At 43.6% G+C, this 14,556-nt stretch overlaps 5 protein-coding genes across 11 annotated transcripts in view; 1 reads left to right on the top strand and 4 right to left on the bottom strand.

Annotated features, from left to right (window-relative positions):
• Positions 1–2,357, top strand: part of myo1b (myosin IB) — a 67,488-nt gene extending 65,131 nt beyond the window's left edge. For all 7 annotated transcript variants that reach the window (XM_029257962.1, XM_029257965.1, XM_029257964.1 and 4 more), the window contains one exon: positions 1–2,357. In XM_029257962.1, coding sequence (XP_029113795.1) covers positions 1–130 — 130 coding nt within the window. In that variant the 3' untranslated portion in view covers positions 131–2,357.
• Positions 2,358–5,484: 3,127 nt separating this feature from the next.
• On the bottom strand, positions 5,485–5,882 carry LOC108928933 (histone H2B). Its single transcript, XM_018743141.2, has one exon. It carries the CDS (start codon positions 5,874–5,876, stop codon positions 5,502–5,504), a length of 375 nt encoding a protein of 124 aa, XP_018598657.1. The 5' UTR covers positions 5,877–5,882; the 3' UTR covers positions 5,485–5,501.
• Positions 5,883–6,919: 1,037 nt separating this feature from the next.
• On the bottom strand, positions 6,920–7,387 carry LOC108928932 (histone H3). Its single transcript, XM_018743140.2, has one exon. It carries the CDS (start codon positions 7,385–7,387, stop codon positions 6,977–6,979), a length of 411 nt encoding a protein of 136 aa, XP_018598656.1. The 3' UTR covers positions 6,920–6,976.
• Positions 7,388–10,940: 3,553 nt separating this feature from the next.
• On the bottom strand, positions 10,941–11,511 carry LOC108922055 (histone H2A). Its single transcript, XM_018731958.2, has one exon. It carries the CDS (start codon positions 11,449–11,451, stop codon positions 11,065–11,067), a length of 387 nt encoding a protein of 128 aa, XP_018587474.2. The 5' UTR covers positions 11,452–11,511; the 3' UTR covers positions 10,941–11,064.
• Positions 11,512–12,533: 1,022 nt separating this feature from the next.
• Positions 12,534–12,922, bottom strand: LOC114912214 (histone H2B-like). The gene has a single exon (XM_029258039.1). It carries the CDS (start codon positions 12,920–12,922, stop codon positions 12,548–12,550), a length of 375 nt encoding a protein of 124 aa, XP_029113872.1. The 3' UTR covers positions 12,534–12,547.
• Positions 12,923–14,556: the final 1,634 nt, after the last annotated feature.

Genomic DNA, 14,556 nt, shown 5'->3' on the forward strand with positions numbered 1-14,556 from the left:
GTTTCTGGTGCAGTTCAAGCAGGACAAAGTGTGCGTCAAGTTCCTTCAGGGTGGCCCAAAGAATGGAAACAGCGCCACCTGTAAGCGCAAGAACAATCGCCTGCTGGAGGTGTCTGTGCCATCGCCATAGAGACACACCCTTGGTGCCAGCGCTGGGACTGTTTGCCTCCCGTTCCCTTTCATCCCCCCCAACCCCACCCCAGTGCCCCTTGCCGCTCAATCCCAGCCCCCTGATAACTGTGCAATTTTTTTGCTTTTTTTTTTTCCTGTATTTAAAATCATTATGTCATTATTTTATCTCGTTGTGCACAACCACACTGTAGAGAGGGAAAAACCCCACCACAACACCAGCTAGACTGGGGAGGGGGGTCATCCTTTCACAAACACACAGGAAGAAAAAAATACTGCTCTTAAATCAGGGGTTGATGGGTGCGAAAAGCATCTTCCTCTTTTCGGAGTGCATGATGGTGATGATGGTGACGACTATGAGGATGACAATGGTGGTTTTAATTAACAATCTGTTAGATGCTGACAGAGCTTATATGATTCACCTAGCAAACTGTACCAGACGTGCTGCACTCTGGGGGTCTGTCACGGCGAGCACCTTTCACCCGCGCCCTCCTCGGCGGGTTTTCGCAGGGAAGTTACTCTATTCACTCCCGAAGTCAGCAGCACGTAGGAGCACCGATTGAGAATGTTGAGCATCCAGGACGATCTGATGAAGAGGTTCCAAGCCTGAATGATCGGCCTTGCGCTCACCCAGGTGGGGTAAAAGAGTATTTTATGTATTTTATACCATTTGATCGCACGTGGTCAAGCATTCAAACTGGTCACGGTGCTGACAGGTGTCCACGCAGTTATCAAGTTCGTCAGAAACTGCAAAATCGCGATCGTCGAGTCCAATACCAGGAACTCTGACATCTGCTGATGGTTGGCGTCCGTCCTATCCCCAGCTGAGGTCTTGGCACATCGCGAGGGAAGTGGACGGAGAGCCTCTCTCATTTCATTATCCAGAGCCAATGCCAAGACAGCCAAGATCCTTCTTCATACAGAACGTGTTGGAGCGCTGCACATTTCACATGCGGGTGGTGTCGCTTTGGAGGCCTGCTGCACCGGCATGCGTTTCCCGCACGTGGTTTCCGTCAGCCGCGAGCGACTCCGCTACATCGCTCCCGCTTGTTAGTCACTCTCCTCGAGCCTTTCTAGCGGGGAGGAGAAGCGAATCACAAGTGTCGGAGAGCTGCGTTTTTGCTCTACGGGAGGAATACTGCCCTCTTGGTAATGGTTGAGCGTACAGCTTCGGCACCTTCTGTTTCCTGTGGCAGGAAGTGAGGTCTTTCTAAAGGGTTTCCGCCGATGAGTGAGGATTTTACAGCTGCCGTTGAACAGAAGGGAGTGAGGTGGACAGTGTGTGGACGGGGGTGGGGGAATGGGTCCTGTTGGGGAAGATCAAAAGTGATCATGGCTGGACTCCGGGCATCGGTGCCGCACGCACCTCCCAGACCCGGAGGGGGATGTGGCGGAGCGGTTCCAGGCCCCAGGAGCGGTTCGACCACACATTAACTAACGATGCTTGTCGAGTGCCGGTGTCCCAGTGCTCGGCGGTAACTAATTCGGGCTGTAGTGCGATGCCCTTCCTGTCGCTCTGTCTCTGAGCTCATCAAATTCAGAGAACCGATATGTTTTCGCTACAGAATGTCGGAGCCCTTTTATTTTTAGCCCGACCCTGCAAGCTGATAAGGGGGGGGGCACAATGTTTGCCTTGGGTTTGACCCAAGATCTTTGAGTGCTTCGCCCAGTACCCTTGTTCTGGCCTTGTAGGCACACACCTCTCTCACACACAGGACATAAAGCATCACTATTGCGACACTTCAGTGGTCCGTTCCAGGATATTCGTTCTTCTCAATGTTCCGCGTTCTTCTCTTACGGACCTTCGAAGAAGTGGAGCAAGTCGTCACACGATATCAGAGAGATAGAAAGTAAAGCCCTACGGATGCTGACGACCTGCCGCTTCCCTCACTACTGCACCTCAGTTTTGTGTTTTCTTCTTCACGTTACTGTAATTTAGCTAACTGGTCCATTTGGGAGAATTTTTTTCTTTTTTTCCTTCTTCTTTCCGGGAGATTTACGATGGGTACTGAGCTGATCGTAGGCAGCCTTTTAGCTTTTTGGTACCAAACGGAAACTACAGTGCAGTATGCTTTTTTTCTTTGTGTATGTATTTCAGTATAAAAAAAAAAATCAAATGTTTGCATTCTTGTTGTGTGCCTAATGTAATCAGTACTACAAACAGAACGTCAGTGTAATAAATTGCAATTAATCTTTTTTCTTTTCAATTAAAGCAGGAAATAAATGATTTTGACAGTTTTGTCAGCTTGGCAAGAGTTCTTGTGCTCCGGTTGATGTAAAAGAGGGAGCGTATGTTGGAATGCTTTAGGTGTGTGTGTTTGGGGGTAAACAAAGTTTCCAGCGATGCTTGAAGAAACAGACCACACACATTTCATTAGGAGGCGCGTTTGTGTAACAGTCTTGGTGCAGGAAGTCACCCCTGACCTCTGTATCTTCATATATGAACAGACCATACAGTGAAACTTCCAGCTGCAGCTTCGATTCAGGGTGTGGTGGAGAGCAGTGGATCTGCGAGTATCTCCAGCGTCCTGCACCAGCGGAGCCAACAGCCCCACTCCTGGGTGCAGGGGTTTCCAAAACTCCCTCGTTTTATCAGGCCGACCTGCAAAGGGGGGTAAAAACGATGATCTGAAGAAACAACAATAAAAAAAAAAAAAAAAAAAAAAAAAAAAAACCAGCAGCTGCATCCATGTTTTCCATCACATCTGGAAACTTGCGCTGGGTTACATTCCAAGGCTTTTCGGGACTGCCGGCAGCCAATCCCGCGGGAGCGTCCTCTGACAGATCGTGCTCTGCAGTTATAAATAGCACGCAATTATGGGCTGCCCTGCTCAGCGTTCCCACCATCCTGCCGGCTGGGAACGAAAGCAGGACCCAAACCGTTCCAGGGGAGCTGCTGCTCCCAGGGGGTGTGGCAACAGGGAGCCCGGCCCCCTCCCATAGCAACTCTGCTTGAGTGGCGGGATAAAGACCCGCCCACAAAACTATGTGGGAAGATGAGCTCAGGCTGAAGAAAAAGCCTTGAAGATCCAGGGACTCGACCTTTGTGGTGCAACCAGCTCTGATGTAAAAACTGGAACTTTTATCATCAAGGGTAAATTGTTGTTATTTATCCTGGACCTTACAAGGGGGACGCAGGGGCAGCTGTAGCATAGTGGTTAGAGCTGCTGTCTTTGGACCCAAGAGGTTGCAGGCTGAAATCTCACTTCCAGCTGTAGTACCCTTGAGCAAGGTAAATTAACCCTCAATTGCTCCAGTAAAGTCACACAGCTATATAAATGTGTAATAACTAAGTATCTTAAGACATCTTATAGTGCTGGGTAAGTACCTTTTCTAAGAGTAAATCAGAGGATGGAGGCACAGAACCTTCAGTTTCTAAGATTGCTGATCAGTTACTTAAATTAACAATTTTAATGTTTTTCTTTTAAAGCTGAGCTGCTTGGTTCCCTAGGATGGAATTTGGTGGGAGAAAAACGGTCATGATGTTGTAGAGGAGGGAAGAGCTGTCTCAGCGTGTAACACCTGACAGGGGGCTCCAGGGGGATGCTGATGGGTACATTCTTTGCCTGGGTTTGTTTGTCTTGGCTGATATGCAAATGAAAATTTGCAACTGGGTTGTCAAAGGTGGACAGTTACTGTCACATGAGGATGAGACCTTCCACCAATTTGCAGGGCTGCTGCTTACATTTACTCATTTAGCTGATGCCTTTCCCTAAATGGATTTAGAATGTTGAGATACCTGCAATTATTTACCTATGGCACCAACGTGTGGAATTTGACCTCCGAGTCCAGAGACAGTAGCTCTAAGTACTTTGGAGCCTGTCTAAACTACCAGGTCTAAACATCTGGAAATGTTCATGTGTTAACTGTCTCTATTGTCTGCAAGAAGCCAGGAGATTATCTATCTAGAATCATTTTGTAAGTAAGTAATTTAGGAAATTCTAAAAGGCTCATCTGAGATACAATTTGAGATTTAGAGATTATGAAAAGCTCTTCTGCCGCCTAGTGGCGACAAAGGGAACTTGGAATTGGTCAAATTGAGGTGAATCTGTTCTTCTGCTTTCCATTATTCGGAAGTTTAATTTTAGACCATCATTGCGACAAGCGGTTCAGACAATGTGTGTGTGGTTTAGAGCAGAACCTTTAATTAAAGGTTTAAAAGTGATTAATTATTAAAGTGACGCCTCTAGTCATTTTGACTCAACGAAAAGTTACCCATTATTAGTTTGCTTGAAGCCACTGATTTTATCAAACACAAACAATTTCAACTTGAAGAAGGCTTAGTTACAGCTTTAATACATGCATGGATGATGCATTACTGTAGAATATGGTTAGCATCGTCGTCTCATCTCTTTGTGGAGCGCTGTGTGAGAAGAGTGCTCTATAAAAATGAATTAATGTGAGACTTTTGCATTTTTAGGAATAGGGAGGTGGCTCTGAAAAATTAAACTCGCATAAGCACTTTATTGTATCAATGCAAATCAAGGAAAGGCAACTGGACATCAAGGAAGACGCATTTTTGTGGAGCATCCTTTAAACAGAATAAATACTCGACTACCCTCATCAGGTCGTTACATGGGAGAAGAGCATAAATGTAAATATTGTATGTATCTCAGAAGCATTCGCGCCCCAGCAGCTCAAGAACAAACCAATAGAGAATAGGGGAACGGCGCCCTCTAGTGGTCATTCACCGATGTGGCGAGAAAAATTTTTGAAGCTGCGTTTCAGCCCATAGATCTACAGCATTCGCTTCGAGAACATTTTGAAGATTCATCACAGCTCATAGTTACATGTTGTCCGTGAAAAAGCCGCTGTAACAAGAATTATATCGAGCGCACACACAAAATAGAAGAACCGAGTATGCATGTCTACCAATATGATATTATTATATACTAAAGGTTTTGTCAAGTTAGTTTAAGAAAAAAGTATAGAAGTTTTATTAGTTCTCACCCACACTCACCGTAGGAAAATTTCAAATTACATGATAGGACAAGCTTTTATCTACATTACTACACGAGAAACTACGGCGCATGAATGCCATTTTTAGGACCGGGTTTTTAGTAGTACTTCCTGATGTTGAAGTTACCTCGTGTTAGAGCGCTTTGTCTAAGAAACTTACTGAAGTAGTGACTAGCATTATTTTCTATGCTATTATTTTCCAATATTACGGAATAAGATTAATTTGAGACACGTTTTAGCATGAGTTCTTCAGATGAGCAGTGCTATTACAAGAAATTCACTAACCCCTCAACATTCAACCTAAACAAGCTATAAAATATTAAAAGTTCCCCCCACCGAATGTAAAAATACTCTCTCTTGAGAAGATAAGTGGCTCTTAAAAGAGCCTTTCGGGTGAAGGTTGCAGTAAAACTTTACTTCGAGCTCGTGTACTTAGTAACAGCCTTGGTCCCCTCAGAGACGGCGTGCTTGGCCAGCTCTCCGGGCAGTAGAAGACGCACAGCGGTCTGGATCTCCCGGGAAGTGATGGTGGAGCGCTTGTTGTAGTGAGCCAGGCGGGAAGCCTCACCAGCGATGCGCTCGAAGATATCGTTCACAAACGAGTTCATGATGCCCATGGCCTTAGAAGAAATGCCGGTGTCAGGATGAACCTGTTTGAGCACCTTGTACACGTAGATAGCGTAGCTCTCCTTCCTGGATCTCTTGCGCTTCTTGCCTCCTTTTCCCGCCGTCTTGGTCACGGCTTTCTTAGAACCCTTCTTAGGTGCAGACTTAGCTGGCTCAGGCATGATTGCTTTAATGCAGACAAACCAATAGAATAATTCTCTGAGTAGAATCGCTTCATATAGGTTTCTGTATGCAAATAAAGGCCTCGGTTTCAGTACTGACGTCAGAAATTTTTATTGGAAGAAAATATCCCGGGCAGCAGCTTTCAAATTCTATTGGTCTAGAAACTGGCGGTAAAACCAAAGCGCAAAGGACTGTGGCGCTCCAGGGCTCAGGCGTTTTTGTCAATATTACAGAATAAAGTTAATTTAATGAGTATGCATTACAATCAAGTTGAAAGCGGATCGAAAAGACCGAGTTAAACCCACAAAGTGACCTATGAGCTACATTTGTCATTTTTCAAAAAATTACACTACTAGAAATTCCTGTGAACAGCAGTGCAATAGCAAGAAAGTACCCTATTATGACTGTGTCCCGATACTTGAAGCTGTAAAGTATTTCACGCATATAATGTAAGCGAATCCACATTTGGAAGTAGCATTGGTTTGTTAAAGTATTCCTTATAGTCTTCAGTGGGAGTGTGCTTTACATAAACGTGAATGTCACATCTTTTTGCTAGGGAAGACATCAGGATTTAATCGATAAATTACTCAAACCTTCACAAACGAAATCGCAGCACCCCTTTATCCGGCTGTAATAGTCGGGCCCAGTAGTCATGAGCAAATACGCAGAGAATTGAGACATACTCGTAATATTCCAGAACTTCAGATACTTTCCACTCCCGGGATTTACTGGGCTGGGAAATGAATTCAAGTTATTCCTTAATTTCAGGAGACTTTTTCCGCACGCAATAGAAAAAGCATTTATGTCAACGGAAAGCCGCAAGGTCTCGTGCTAGTGGTTATTATGGATTCACCTTTGTATGACGCTAATAATAGACACACATGAAAGATACGGCTCTTTAAGCATTACTACTAGACACTACTACTGTGCGCGGTAGCAAAATCCTACATGTGAGAGCTTAAAATTGACTCAAGATTTAAATATAGTGCAGAAAGACTAAATCATACCGACATTTATTAGCGCATAAATTTGCCCCTTCAGGAATAGGTAGATGGCTCTGAAAAGAGCCTTTTGGTTCCAGAATAGCAGCACTAGAGCCTTACGCTCGTTCGCCACGGATACGGCGGGCCAGCTGGATGTCCTTAGGCATGATGGTCACACGCTTGGCATGGATAGCGCACAGATTGGTGTCTTCGAACAGACCAACTAAGTAAGCCTCGCTAGCCTCCTGCAGAGCCATCACGGCTGAGCTCTGGAAGCGCAGGTCGGTCTTGAAATCCTGTGCGATTTCCCTCACCAGGCGCTGAAAGGGCAGCTTGCGGATCAGCAGCTCAGTAGACTTCTGGTACCGGCGGATCTCTCGGAGAGCTACGGTACCAGGCCTGTAGCGATGAGGTTTCTTCACTCCACCTGTAGCAGGAGCGCTTTTGCGGGCTGCCTTAGTGGCGAGCTGCTTTCTGGGGGCTTTACCACCAGTGGACTTGCGAGCAGTTTGCTTGGTTCTGGCCATGATCCCTCTTTAGTTCGCTGAAACGCAATGAATAGTGACTTAACCCTGCGACACAACCTATAAAGCCGAGACGGAGCGAGCGGATTGGTCAAAAGTTCACATTGCTTCGATTGGTCCGTTTCTTTCAGTCTTCTCAACGCTATTGGACAGTTCTTCTCCCTCTGAAAATTCAAACAGTAAAATCATTTCGCTTTCGTCCCGCCTTTTTCACGGCTAAAGCCTAACTGAGTCCACCGTAAGATTTGCAGGCCTAAAAAGGTGCTTTTTATTTCTTAGCCCGACGTTTTCTAGCTTTACGGCACATAGACATCAGAGCAACCAGTGTTCCTGTCTACCATCACCAGATACTGTTACAGTAGAGAAATAATCCACTAACTAAAATGCACGACGATTTAGTCTTCGGAGTTGCCTGATGCCGGCGGCTGGGGAGGGAGACATTGTAAGCGGTGTGAGAGGAAGCAGAAGCGCAGCAAGAGGGTGGGGGTCTGTGCTATGCTAAAAGCAAACCTGACTGTGACAGTGATGCCTCCCTTCCAGCTGTGCTGAACAACTTCTATGCTTGGTTTGTGGTGCAGAATGACGTGGCGGTGAGGAAGACTACCTGTCTTCCTAATGACCAAGTGCTGTCTTACCAGCGTGAGGAAAACTATGCAGAGTCAACCCACAGAAGGCTGCTAGACCAGACAAGATTCCTGGCACATCTAACCCTACTGCCACTCTCACTAGACCCCCTGCAGTTCAGGTATGTCCCAAGTGCTCAACGTACAACACCATTCCCACCACCCTCCATCTGGCCCTCACACATCTGGACAAAAAGGATATGTGCATTTGAATGTTGTTTTTGACTTCAGTTCAACATTCAATACAATCATTTCTCAGCACCTGGTTGGAAAGCTGAGCCTACTTGGCCTGAAAACCTCTCTCTGCTACTGGATCCTAGATTTCCTGGCTAGGAGACCTCAGTCAGTCCAGATTAGGAGCAACATGTCCAACACCACCACCACACTCAGCACTGGAACAAATGTACTGTTTAGTAACTGTAATGATATCTAATAATTATAACAAAAACTATATATTTAAAAAAAAAAACTTCTTAAAACTACATGAAGCTGAAAGGTCTGTCTGATAATCACACCCTGTTGCTGTTGTTACTGTTGCTAACTCAACATGACAAAAATACAAAAACAAAATTTTGTTGTTTAATCCCAAATTCAGTGTAAAAATATAATTAACTTTATAACAAAAATGTTGAACCTTGCAAACTAAAATATATTTTTTATGTATTTATGACTAATCACATGTACATTGTGCTGTGAAGGAACAAAATGTTACATTGTTGTACAGAGCATAAAAATGAAGCCAGGAAGGAAACTGAAATCTCAGCGCTTTCCTGTCTTTCTTTGGCCAGATATTTTCATCCAGAGTGAAAACATGTTGCCAAGCAGCAAGACTACGGGAGTGATAGTGCCAGAGGACACCTTAAGTGGCTGGAAACAACTCACATGCTTTCAGATAAATGTGAAGATGAGATACTTTCTATCGCCATAATGACTGTATTGAGGAAGGGGGAATAATCTGAAATGGCAGAAAAGAAATCATTTGGATCAGAAGCTCATTGGTGATCAAAAGCTCTGACTGGCAATGGACAGTGAAGTTCACATTGTCCCCCACAGCAGCATAAATTACAGTGACAATAGGTTATCTCTCTTGGGTTGGAAATAAATGGCCAGATACCACAGCCTGGAAGAGATAGTCAAGGGTTGTGTCATAAGGTGCAAGTTAGACATGAAACTGGACAACCAGGCATGTGTTCATCATTTTAGCATTACTTGTGTAGATTTTGTGAGATTATTAAAAATCAATTATATATGTTTTTAAAGGACTTTTTAGGACAAGAGTAACACCCCCACCATAGCATGCAATAGTGATAAGCAATTTGTTTTTTAATGTGTTCTGGTGGTTATGGGTTGTCTATATGAAATGCAATACAGATGTATTTTATAACAGATGTTCTTGTTCTCATATATGTTCCTCTTGCCTAGAAATAAAAGAACATGAATTCTCTCAATCTCTTCCACTCACTTTCATAAAAGTCATTGCCCAAGTCAGGTTCCTGGTGATCTGTAGCCTGTCCTTGTAGGATTTACATCTCATGTTTTCATTTACTTTATTTTTTTTTCCCAAAACAGAGCAAAAACTGAGTAGAGAGAAGTGCATTTCACTGACAGAGATGCAGATGTGTGATTCTCAAAATAGTCATTTAGTCCAATGCATTGTTCTTGACAGCATACCTTATGTGAGTAGCTTCATGTAGAATTGATAAGGAGTCTTATTTTTAACGAGGTAAATAAAGTTTATGAAGCAGATAAATCAGCATAGACGGAGGCCCAAAAGAAATATTTTGAGACTCTTTTTGAATTTTGACAGTGATTCAGCAGCTCTGTGTCAAAGAGGAAGCTCATTTCACCACACTTGAGCCAGAACTGGGAACCTTTGGATCTCTTGTACATGGGACCACAAAGCAGCCAGAGGTGGAGTAGCCAGATGAGAATGTTTTGGCAAGTCAAACAACTTATGCAACAGAATTCTGGATCATCTGGAGAGGTTTGCTGGAAGAGGAAAGGAGAAAAGAGAGCTAGGATATCACCTTGGCCTGGACCAGACACTGCAGAATTTATTGGCAGGAAAGGGCAGGTCCTGCAGAAATCATGGGTTTTACCTATGATCTGCTGAGAAGTACAGCATCTCACCCTTGGAAAGGTAAAGTAGTACAATAGGGTGCAAGATTAAGCACCGTAAACATGCCAGTCCTTTTCAAAAGTAGCCACACCCTGCAGGCATTTTGGTGTTGCTAATCTACTTGAAACATGGTTTCTTGGAGGAAACTGGAGCACCTAGATGAACACAGAACATGAAACGTACACACTGAGTTTGATACAAATCTGTGATTACAGCATATAAAGTTGAGTAGGAAAGAAATTACAGTTGATATAACGAAGCAATTGTTGGTTTATTTGTATTTACACAAGTAATGTATTGTGCAGTTCAATATAATTCTGCCATATGACACATCTTTGGATAAAGAATGAGAAAAGAAAGGAGATTAGAATGTACCATGGGACAGTGAGTGTTGTGGGCCCTTGGTTCTTTCCTGGGTTGGAAAATTTGTAGTAAAAGATTAACAGAGCAGTTAAACAGAAAAGTTAAGACATGCCTCTACTTGATTTAGCAAAGACATCTACATTCATTCAATTCAATAGCTAATGCTATTCTCCAAAACTACTTGCAATGTTAAGGTTACAATTATTGACCAATTTATACAGCTGGGTACAATTACTATTAGCAATTTACAATAAGCACCCTGCTCAAGGATACAATAGATAGAGGTGGGGACTGAACCAGCAACCTTTGGATCCAAGAAGCAGCTCAAACCTCTACATTACCAGTTGAACATCTAACTTTAAACAGAACATTGCATGGTTGTTATAGAGTGTAACAGCCCAAGTATAATCAAGTCTTTAGATAAATTATGCATATACTGTATCTTGTTTGGCAATGGGGGGAAAAGAGGAAAAAAAAAAAAAAAAAAAAAACTGAATCACAGAAGAAAGTTTGCACTTTCAAGAAGACTTAGGTGGCTCTTAAAAGAGCCTTTTGGTTTCACTGCTCGCAAAGCTTTACTTGGCCTTCACCACCTTCTCAGTCTTCTTGGGCAGCAGCACGGCCTGGATATTGGGCAACACGCCACCCTGGGCGATAGTCACGCCGCCAAGTAGCTTGTTCAGCTCCTCATCATTGCGGACGGCAAGCTGCAGGTGACGCGGGATGATACGGGTCTTCTTGTTGTCCCGCGCAGCGTTGCCGGCCAACTCCAGGATTTCAGCAGTTAGGTACTCGAGCACCGCGGCCAAGTACACCGGGGCTCCGGCACCGACGCGCTCTGCATAGTTGCCTTTACGCAGCAGTCTGTGAACACGACCCACCGGGAACTGCAGTCCGGCCCTGGATGAGCGAGTCTTAGCCTTGGCTCTTGCCTTGCCGCCGGTTTTGCCTCTTCCGCTCATGGTTGAGTTTCTTCTTACAAGTCAGGTTGTTTAAAACACGATAATAGCGGAACGTCCTCAAGCTCGCCTTTTATAGAGGAATCCTGAACGCTGATTGGGTACTGTGTAGACGAACCCGTAGCCAATCATGAAAAAGACTCACTGAGCCGGAAGCTGCCTGGGACTTCTGCGTGAAGACCGAATTATCCCAATATTGTCGTATTTTGATGCAGCGTTAACACAGTCCTGCTTTCGATGCACTGTTTGTGCGGTAAACCACATTAGCTAGCCTGGAACCTGGGGACCTAAGCAGGTTGAGAAGGCTGGCTAAACACGCAGATCCTAAAGGAACTGGGGTCCTCGGACCGAGAGCATTATTCTCCTATGCAGGTCTTAAATTAAACGTTTGAGATGAAGGTGAAAAGCATCTGCTCAATTTAAAAAAAGACACCATATAAGCTGGCAACATCTAAATGTTTACTTTAACAGCGCAAGATAGTGATTATGTGCCAATTTACAAAAATTAACTGTACACATTTGTATCACGTTAAAAACCATGGCATGGCCGATTACTAACTTGCTTTTTTACGTGGGGCTGTTCTCAAGCATTACGGCACGTAATCCCGATTTTGATTTATTTTTCGACATTATTTTGTTTTTATTCACGTTGGGGGAAAAAAAAAAAAAAAAAAAAAAAAAAATTGACTGACATTAAAGATGTGAGCTACACCTGCAAGACTGCGTAAGGAAATCATAGTCGTCGTTTTGGACTAGCAAAGGAACTTTAGAAAGGAAAAAAAGAAGTTCTATACACCGTTTTGAGGCATTGAAATACCATCAGGAACTCAGAATTCAGAACTCCTTAGGTAAAGAGTCAGGTGGTTAGTTTAATCACAGGAGGAAAACCTTGTATGAATAGTGACTTAACAGTAGCATTCACTGAAGAGTTAAAGATTAACTGTTCAGTACTGTATTAAGTAGGATACGATTATACATTAAAACTAGCAGACAATACAGCTCTAGTTACTTGTTTTTATGATTAGAAAAAGTTTTGCTCTTTGGAGAAGATATGGGTGGCTCTTAAAAGAGCCTTTGGGGTGAAGGTTGCAGTAAAGCTTTACTTCGAGCTCGTGTACTTAGTGACGGCCTTGGTGCCCTCAGAGACAGCGTGCTTGGCCAGCTCTCCGGGCAGCAGAAGACGCACAGCGGTCTGGATCTCCCGGGAAGTGATGGTGGAGCGCTTGTTGTAGTGAGCCAGGCGGGAAGCCTCACCAGCGATGCGCTCGAAGATGTCGTTCACAAAAGAGTTCATGATGCCCATGGCCTTAGAAGAAATGCCGGTGTCAGGATGAACCTGTTTGAGCACCTTGTACACGTAGATAGCGTAGCTCTCTTTCCTGGATCTCTTGCGCTTCTTGCCACCTTTTCCCGCCGTCTTGGTCACGGCTTTCTTAGAACCCTTCTTAGGTGCAGACTTGGATGGCTCAGGCATGATTCTTTCGATACAGACAAATCAGAAAGTTCAGCTCCCTTAGAAAAATTGCTTCATATACGTTTCTGTATGCAAATAAAGGCCTCATTGTTGGTACTGACGTTGCAAACGTTTATTTGATGATAATTTCGCGGGTAGAAGCTTTCAAATTCTATTTGTCTAGGCGGTTCTGGCGCCCAAACGCAATCTTCTCTCTTAGAGAAACGTCATTGAGAACAAAGGTCTCCTGTTCAGACTAGGTTAGACCTTCATACCAGTATTACGGAGTAAAGCTTATTTTTGCCTAGTCTGTGTTTAGATCAACAAGCTACTAAGAATAGGTTGCAATAGAAAAAATGACAAGCCATTATTTTTTTCTTTATTTTTTATTTCTATGGTAATATGCCATTTCTAGAATAAAATTTGTTACATTCATTTAGCAGATGCTTTTCTCCTAAGTAATGTATATATTTCGGCGAAAATACAAATTTGTGCATTACATTAGGAGAAAGAGACATATCTGCAGAAATGCGATTCTTAAATAAACCTAGTTTGTTATTTTCCACTTGATTCATCGATTTTCGTTGCTCGAGTAGGTACATAAAACGCAAGATGGAGGAACCCAGATAACCTTCCCACAATTTTTTTGTTATTATCATATAAGGTACACAAACATTTACATACAATACAGAATTCATGTGTTACGTTACAAGAGTAGTGTTAGCTGTATATTTTACGTTTAGAAGTAAATCGCTTTCAAGCTCATGAACTTTGGGTTATGACCGAAAGAATAAGATATCAAATACAAGAGGCTGAAATGAGTTTTCTCCTCAAGTGTGTTGGGACTCGCTCTCCATGATAGGGTGGGGAGTTTGGACATCTGGGAGGAACTCAGGGTCAAGCTGCTACTCCTCCGCATTGAGAGGAGCCAGTTGAGGTGATTCGGGCATTTGATAAGGATGCCCCCTGGGTGCCTCCCTTTGGAGGTATACCAGGAATGGCCAACTGGGACGAGGCCCTGAGGTCAGCCCAGGACCTGCTGGAGGGATTATTTCTCACAGTTGGCCTGGAAATGGCTCGGGAATCCCAGGCTGAGCTGGAGGAAGTTGCGGGGGACAGGGGTGGCTGGGCCTCTCTGCTCTCCCTGTTGCCACTGCAACCCTACTAGGACAAGCGGGGAAAAAAAATGGATGGGTGGATGCTTTCAGGCAATAGAAACAAAATAAGACTTTGAGACCACTTTCATTCAACTTGCTTTCATGGTCCACGTGCTGTATAACTATTCCTTAAAGGATTATTTGAGATCAAACAACTATGAGCACTGACATGAACAATAGCTATGTAGGTGAATATTTTGTAGCAATTTGAGGGGCTGAAACACCTTTGATAAATTTCTTGCTCAAGTGAGGCCGGTGTGTGGCCATGTGATTATTTCAAAACAGACATTATAATTAATCTTTGTTTAGGCTATGCCTTTGGATAAGGTGATTTACATTGTTTGGTTTGTTGGTTTGTTCAACAAGATGCTCAGAGTCACATACCAATTCATGCAGCAAGGTCATTTTTATTGTATTCTCTCATGATTAGTACATTGATCAAAGATAGTACTGCAGTATATATATATATATATATATATATATATTTCTCAGAATACT

Source organism: Scleropages formosus, chromosome 14 (genome assembly GCF_900964775.1).
Source record: "Scleropages formosus chromosome 14, fSclFor1.1, whole genome shotgun sequence".
In the NCBI taxonomy this organism is placed as follows: Eukaryota; Metazoa; Chordata; class Actinopteri; order Osteoglossiformes; family Osteoglossidae; genus Scleropages; species Scleropages formosus.

Coding starts and splice junctions, on each gene's coding strand:
- LOC108922055 (XM_018731958.2), bottom strand. CDS start 11,451: ATGAGCGGAAGAGGCAAAACCGGCGGCAAGGCAAGAGCCAAGGCTAAG.
- LOC114912214 (XM_029258039.1), bottom strand. CDS start 12,922: ATGCCTGAGCCATCCAAGTCTGCACCTAAGAAGGGTTCTAAGAAAGCC.
- LOC108928932 (XM_018743140.2), bottom strand. CDS start 7,387: ATGGCCAGAACCAAGCAAACTGCTCGCAAGTCCACTGGTGGTAAAGCC.
- LOC108928933 (XM_018743141.2), bottom strand. CDS start 5,876: ATGCCTGAGCCAGCTAAGTCTGCACCTAAGAAGGGTTCTAAGAAAGCC.